This window comes from Cebus imitator, unplaced genomic scaffold (assembly GCF_001604975.1).
Source record: "Cebus imitator isolate Cc_AM_T3 unplaced genomic scaffold, Cebus_imitator-1.0 Scaffold69, whole genome shotgun sequence".
NCBI classification, from domain to species: domain Eukaryota; kingdom Metazoa; phylum Chordata; class Mammalia; order Primates; family Cebidae; genus Cebus; species Cebus imitator.
Genome location: NW_016107384.1, coordinates 2,704,478 through 2,711,746, shown reverse-complemented (window position 1 = coordinate 2,711,746; position 7,269 = coordinate 2,704,478). Strand labels below are relative to the sequence as shown.

The 7,269-nt window shown below is 35.2% G+C and overlaps 1 protein-coding gene across 3 annotated transcripts in view; it reads right to left on the bottom strand.

The window, feature by feature from the left end:
- Positions 1-388: 388 nt before the first annotated feature.
- BRMS1L (BRMS1 like transcriptional repressor) overlaps positions 389-7,269 on the bottom strand; it is a 51,740-nt gene continuing 44,859 nt past the window's right edge. For all 3 annotated transcript variants that reach the window (XM_017530826.1, XM_017530827.1, XM_037739368.1), the window contains 3 exons: positions 7,213-7,252; positions 4,450-4,576; positions 389-2,065 (listed from right to left, as the gene is read on the bottom strand). In XM_017530826.1, the coding sequence (XP_017386315.1) occupies positions 1,948-2,065; positions 4,450-4,576; positions 7,213-7,252 (285 nt within the window). In that variant the 3' untranslated portion in view covers positions 389-1,947. The remainder of the gene's footprint in view (positions 2,066-4,449; positions 4,577-7,212; positions 7,253-7,269) is intronic.

The following is a 7,269-nucleotide window of genomic DNA, read 5'->3' as shown; positions in this document are numbered from 1 at the left end:
TACTCAGGAGGCTAAGGCAGGAGAATCACTTGAACCTGGGAGGTGGAGGTTGCAGTGAGCCAAGATCATCACTGCACTCTAACCTGGGTGACAGAGAGAGACTCTGTCTCAAAAAATAAAAATTAAAAAAAAGATTTTCTATTTAGAATTCCAAAACTTACACAGTACATTGTAGAGTACAACATATATGCATATATTTTTAAATTAAGTATAACTTAGCTGTCTTGAACATCTAAATACACCCCCCAAAAGTGCTGGGATTACAGGTATGAGCCAGTGCACCTGGCCCACTCAATATCTACTAATGTAAACCTATTCAAATCTTTCTTAGAAGTGGACAGGTTATAAAAAGAACTAAATACACATAAGTAATCCAAGACACTACAAATCACACTCAAACACATCTTTTTATTATATACTAAATTTAAAAATACAAATCTTATTAAAAATGCTTATCAAACATTGTATACATAAGTATTGTCAAATACTATTGGGTTATGACATTATGTACATTTGCTAAGGTTAATTAGAAACAGAATAAAGTAATATAACTTTACTGATACTGAAATTCAGAAGTTAAGTGTTTTAAAATTTGGCAACTGTGAAGTAGTGATCTGCACAAGAAGATGTTTGCAGAGGTAAAATATTTAAAAAAAAATAAAAAAGGAATAATGCAGATATTCCTTCAGTAAGTGTTAATAAGTAGATTTCTTCCTCATCCTCTTAACTCTCATTGTAACAGAAATTAAAGTGCACATGACCACCAGGAATACTTGATTTGGTTGTACCCTAAATATATACTACAGCCAGTTGTGCTGCTATATTGAGGGTTTTATTCTTTATACTGTTCCTGAGGTTTTGGAAGTTAATTTTAAATGTGGCTAAGGGAAGGGAGGCCAACACTTTCTAAATTGCACCAAATGGCCTTAAAGTGTAGAAATACCAAAGACAAAAATATTAATTTGGAAATAGATTCAAGGAAATGATCCCTGTCTATTTTTCCCTAGGAATAAAATTAGAATAAGGATGTAGTTTTACCTCTGGAAAATGCTTACTAAAATCTGTTTCAAAAGATCAGACATGTACAGCAAGCACCACAATACTGTCAGTTACTGTTCACCACTTATATACTGCATCATAAATACCAGGTATAAATACCTGCCTCTAAAGGGTCACTAGAAATACAGGTAGAAGCATGTTATCACTTGACACTAATTTTACTCATTAAATATAATTTGTAAAAATAGGTCACCACCCCACCATACAATCAAGGAGAGGAAAAGAAAAGTTGCTATTCTACAAAAGTGCTCCTTTCAGCTTTGAAACCCAATAGCTTAATTTTGGGTAAAACACGATTGTAAGGTAAGGCCATCAGTTCTAAATAAGCTGATGATGCCATATATACATCCTCATATATATATGTATATGTGTGTGTATATATATATATATATGTGTGTGTGTGTATATATATATATATATACTCATATATATATATGTTTAAATTTCAGTTCTGATTTAACACTAATGTACTAGTACAAACCATTTATAGGAAACATTTTATCAGTCTTATTTACAAACACACAATGAATGACAAAGATATGGAAAATTTTTTAAATTGCAGATAAATGTAGTCATAGTTTACTAAAGACAAATTTGCATAACTTTTTTAAGAACCAAAGAAAAATGCTTAGAAAGAAACCCCTACCATATACAGTATACCTATTGGTCATCAGACCTAAGAGGCAAATCAATGTAAGGATAATGATAAAATTTTTGTTTTTTTTTTTAATAATGTATCAATGAGATCTACTTAGAGTACTACCTACAATACACATTCTCTCATGATTCAGTGAGAATATTAAATTATTGAATACATTTTTTAACTCTCATGGCACATTACATTTGGTAACACTAATAAGGTAAATTTAGATAACACTTAAATCATGATTACGAATGTTTAATTGAATATTTTCCTTTCTGCAGCTGTGAAATGTAAAGCTTAGATTTGCTTCCATCAGGCCTCTTAAACCAAACTTCATCATGGTTAATTGTTGTAATTACAGCACTAAAAAGAAAAAAAAAAATGAATGAATGAATTACAGTATGTCTCCTCAATTCATTGTAGATTATTACCTATAAAACCAAAATAACCTGGCCTACAACAGTAGACTCAGCATGTACATAATTGTCTTTACCAGAATGCTGCTTAGCAGTGCATGCTGCCAAAAATAACACATTCAACAACACTGCTTAATAGAGTTGGTAAAATTTACTTTCTATTAGAACTATTAAATGCACGTCCTTCCTATTCCATCCCCACCCCATCTCTCGAAAAAAAAAAAAAAAAAAACTCGAAAAAAAAAAAAAAAAAAAAAAACTGGAGCTAAAAGCACTACTTACATAGTATTATACTTGTAACTCACATCAGCCTTGGCTCTAGGAAATCTTTCAAAGGCTAATCACTAATTCCCAATATCAAACCATCTACGGTACTTCTACCAATTTTTTTTTTTTGCACTACCAGTCTTTACATAAGAAAATCTATTTCTTTAAATAGATTTGTAATTAATTATTATTATTACTATTATTATTATTATTTTTTTTTTGAGATAAAGTCTCACTCTGTTGCCCAGGCTGGAGTGCAGTGAGGCAATCTTGGCTCACTGCAACCTCAACCTCCCAGGTTCAAGTGATTCTCCTGCCTCAGCCTCCTGAGTAGCTAGGAACACAGGTGCCTGCCACCACACCTAGCAAATTTTTTTATTTTTAGTAGAGACTGGGTTTCACAATATTGGCCCAGGTTGGTCTTGAGCTCCTGACCTCATGATCCGCCTGCCTCAGCCTCCCAAAGTGCTAGGATTACAGGCGTGAGGCACTGCATCCGGCCTAATTATTTATTTTATAAAGAATGCTATTTATTTATTTAAGACAGGGTCTCTCTGTTACCCAGGTTGAAATGCGGGGACATGATCAGGGCTCAAAAGTCCCAGACTCAAGTGATCCTCTCACCTCAGCCTAAGTAGCTAGGACTAAGGGTACATGCCACCACACCCAGGTAATTTTTTTACTTTGCAGAGATGGGGTTCTCTACAAAGAGACCAGCTAGGGATGGTCTCAAACTCCTGGGCTCAAGTGATTCTCCTGCCTTGGCCACCCAAAGTACTGGGATCACTACAGGCAGAGCACACCTGGCCTCATCTCTTCTTAAACTACTTTTATGCTAAGTAGTAGTAAAATATCTGAAAAGCAGTAACATAAATAGAAGAATCCAGGAGTATCATATATAAACTTGTAGTGAGCTCAATGAGCTTCTATGAGAAAAGTTATTATACACAATGTTCCTGGAATCCTAAAAATTTAAAGACAAAATTATACTCTTACAATTAAAACCACTGTATTTGGAAAATGCATACTGTATACTAAATTCAAATTTTTTTATTTACCACTGATACCTACAAAACCATATTTTGTTACTACAGAAGGTTACTACTCTGAGAATAAAATCCTACATTACTGGAGAATGAAAGGTGATTAACCAATATTTTCAAAAGGTCACAACCAGATAAAACTTAAAAGACTATACAATAGTTACATAAACTTTATTTAAACCTAGACATAGTATTGGGACTTTTAAAAGGCAGTTTTCAAGTTATACTTTGTTGTTATTGTTGTTGTTGTTGTTGCTAGAGAGACAAGGTGTCGCTCTGTTGCCCAGCCTGGAGTACAGTGGTGTGGTGCAATGATACCTTGCTGCAGCCTCAAACTCCTGGGCTCAAGCGATCCTCTGGCCCAAGTAGCTAGCTAGGACTATAAGCACACATCTCCACACCACATCTGGCTAATTTTTTTTTTTTTTTTTTTTGATTCAGGGTCTTACCAAGTTGTCCAAGCTAGTCTTGAACTCCTGGCCTCATGCGATCCTTCTGCCTTGGCTTCCCAAAGTGCTGGAATTACAGGTGTGAGCCACTGCACCCAGCCCTAGGTTATGCTTTAATTACTATTACTCTTAAGGTTTTTGTTAATTTTCCATTTATTTCCTATTCTAATTGATACAAATTCTTTTTATTTAAAATAATGTAACACATCCAAAAAAGTTAAAGATTACTAGGTCCATCAAAAATTCCTAACAGTCTGATTTAAGGGTCACTATAGCAGGATAACAATTCACCTACTATAACAATTAAGAAACAGGATAATTACCTGGCTAAATGATTTCAACATTTCCACTTATATTAAAGTTTGTGTTCATAAACTTAACATGAAGTCTGGTTTATAAATATTAACCCTGCTGCACACACATGTAATCAAGCCATATATCAAATGAAAAAAGAATCCACAGGCAACTAATGATGTATTATGGGTGCGCTACAGAGGCTGAAAATATTTCATTGACAACAATGTTGTAAATGACAATACTGAGCAACGCTGAAATAATAAAGGCTTTTTTACCTTGTAGGACATTCATCTTTTTTATCAATACATATTGTCTGTCCACGTATATACCATTCACCATCATAATATAGTCTTCCCTCTTCAGATCTAGCACTGTGCAGATGTTTTTCCAGTTTCACAGGTGCTAAAAGAATCAGTTCAAAAACTGTTATATTAATAAAACACTGTCAGAAGAACAAAGGGTCAGAATATGAAGAATTAACACCAATCCATGCATATGTAAAAAAGGATTAAAAATATTTCTTAAATAACAAAGCTAAAATGTAATAAAAAGATTATATTCTTTCACATAATCAGTAAGTTTTTAATATAACTACTAAGCAAAGCTAAACAATGAACAATAAATCATCAATTAAGTACCAGAAAGGGAGGCAAGTATGTTATTAATAATTAGTGCTAATTAGTGCTAATTTTAAGTATTATTTTAACTATCAATTGCCAATTTCAAATGAAAATCATACTTTTTATTTTTTCCCCTGCAGGCATCTGACATATCCAAAGAAGCAGAGTTTAATACATGGTCCAAGAGTTCCCAAGGCTTTTAATTCTAAAAAGGAAATGTCCTAAGTAGAACTTCTATTTTTAAATTCCAGAAATCATCTGGCATTAGTCAGATAACTCACAAACGAAAAAAAATGTTTTTTATGGAAACGCGTCGTCAAAAGAATACCATGAAGTCATTCAAGTGTCAGCTCTGGAGAGGTCTTTCCTAACCACTCTACCCACTCCTCATTTAATTGTTATCTCAACTACACAGTTCTTTCAGAGTAATTGCTATAACCTGTAACTATCTTCTTAATTGTTTAGACATGTATATGATTCCACCTCCCCTAAAGAGGCTCCAGGAGGCCCATCTTTTTCACCATTGTATCCCCAGAGCCTAAAATACTGTCTGGTGTATTCATTCATTCATTCGTTCATTCAACAAATGTTGCCTAAACACTTCCTATAAACAAGGAAGTAAGGCCAGGCACGGTGGGTCATGCCTGTAATCCCAGCACTTTGGGAGGCTGAAGCAGGTGGATCACGACGTCAAGAGTTCAAGACCAGACTGGTCAACGTGGTGAAATCCCATCTCTACTAAAAAAAAAAAAAAAAAAAAAAAAATTAGCTGGGTACGGTGGCTCATGTCTGTAATCTCAGCTATTTGGGAGGCTGAGGTAGAAGAATTGCTTGAACTGGAACCCGGGAGGCGGAGGCCGCAGTGAGTCGAGATCGCACTACTGCACTCCAGCCTGGGCTACAGAGCAAGACTCCATCTCAAAAGAAAAACAAAAACAAAAACAAAAACAAAAAAACAAGGAAGTATGCTGTGAGGAAAACTGTGACTAAAAGAGATATGGTTGTAGCCTTGTGGAGCTTACAATCCAGTCAGGAGATAGACAAAATTAAAAAGTACGAATTAAGTGCTATAAAAAAACTAATAGAATACAATGCTGAAGACAACAAGAGTGGGAAAGAGACACACTCAACTGATAACGAGATTCTCAAAAGGAATCTATGACCCAAAAATGTTAAGAATCACGGCTCTGGCTGGGCGTGGTGGCTCACGCCTGTAATTCCAGCACTTTGGGAGGCCGAGGTGGGTGGATCACCTGAGGTCAGGAGTTCGAAACCACCCTGACCAACAAGGTGAAACTTCATCTTTATTTAAAAAAGAACCACTGCTCTACAGATCTAGGCACCAGCCCTGGCAGTTAATTCCCCAGGGCAAATGCTGCTGCAATTTCCTCATATAATATAAAGTTTAAAGGAATTACTGGGTTAAAGATAAAACAGAATTTTTTTTTTTTTCTTAGAGACAGAATCTTGTTCAGTTGCCCAGTGCGGTGGTATGATCATGGCTCACTGGAGCTTCAACCTCCAGGGCTCAAGTGATCTCCCACCTCAGCCTCCCTAGTAGCTGGGACTACAGATACACACCACCACACCTAGCTAATTTTTATATTTTCTTTAGACATGGGGTCTCGCCATCTTGCCCAGGCTGGTCTCAAACTCCTGGGCTCAAGTGATCCTCCGGCCTTGGCCTCCCAAAGTACTAGGATCACAATAGGCATGAGCCACCATGCTCAGCCTAAAACAGAAATTGGTCTCTTATAGATTACTTTATCTGTTTAAATGTGACTAGAAATTCCTTTCCTAAGTATTTCAAATATGTTTTTCTTTTTAATCTGGCTTCATTATCTTTAGAAGGATTAGGAAATCTCACCTATAGTGAAAGAAGGCAGAAACAGAGAAACTTACCCTAAACATTAATGTCTATCACATTTTGACAGTGATTTTAGACTTTCAAAAAAAAAATCAAGGAAGTGTAATTGATATGAATTTTACTAAGGCATATCAGAATGTGTAAATGTCAGCATTCTGATATCTCTCCTCAGAAAATGCACACACAGAATTTTACACATAATTTCAGGGGATTCACAGAATCTCTGAAGCCAATCCACAAATTCCAAATACCTCTTCTACAGAATTACAGAGCCCATAAAAAACACTGCATAAATACTTTTTGAGTTACTTATCCATTATTAGCAATAGTAATGTAGCTGAACACTGAAAGAATTATACCACATTCAGAAATTTCGAAACTTTTACATGAATTAATGACTCCAGAAGAATTCCTCATAATTCCAGGTACAGTGTTTCATTGATGAAATAAAACCACTGATGGGAGAGTTCTTTAGTATGTAGATGATTTAACAACCCTGATTCAACAAGTCTCCAAAGAGAGTATTTCTCATCTCAGAATAAATGACTTACGTTCCGTTTTCACTCTGTGTGGCCCCAATGTAGCCATTGCCTTAATTTAAAAAAAAA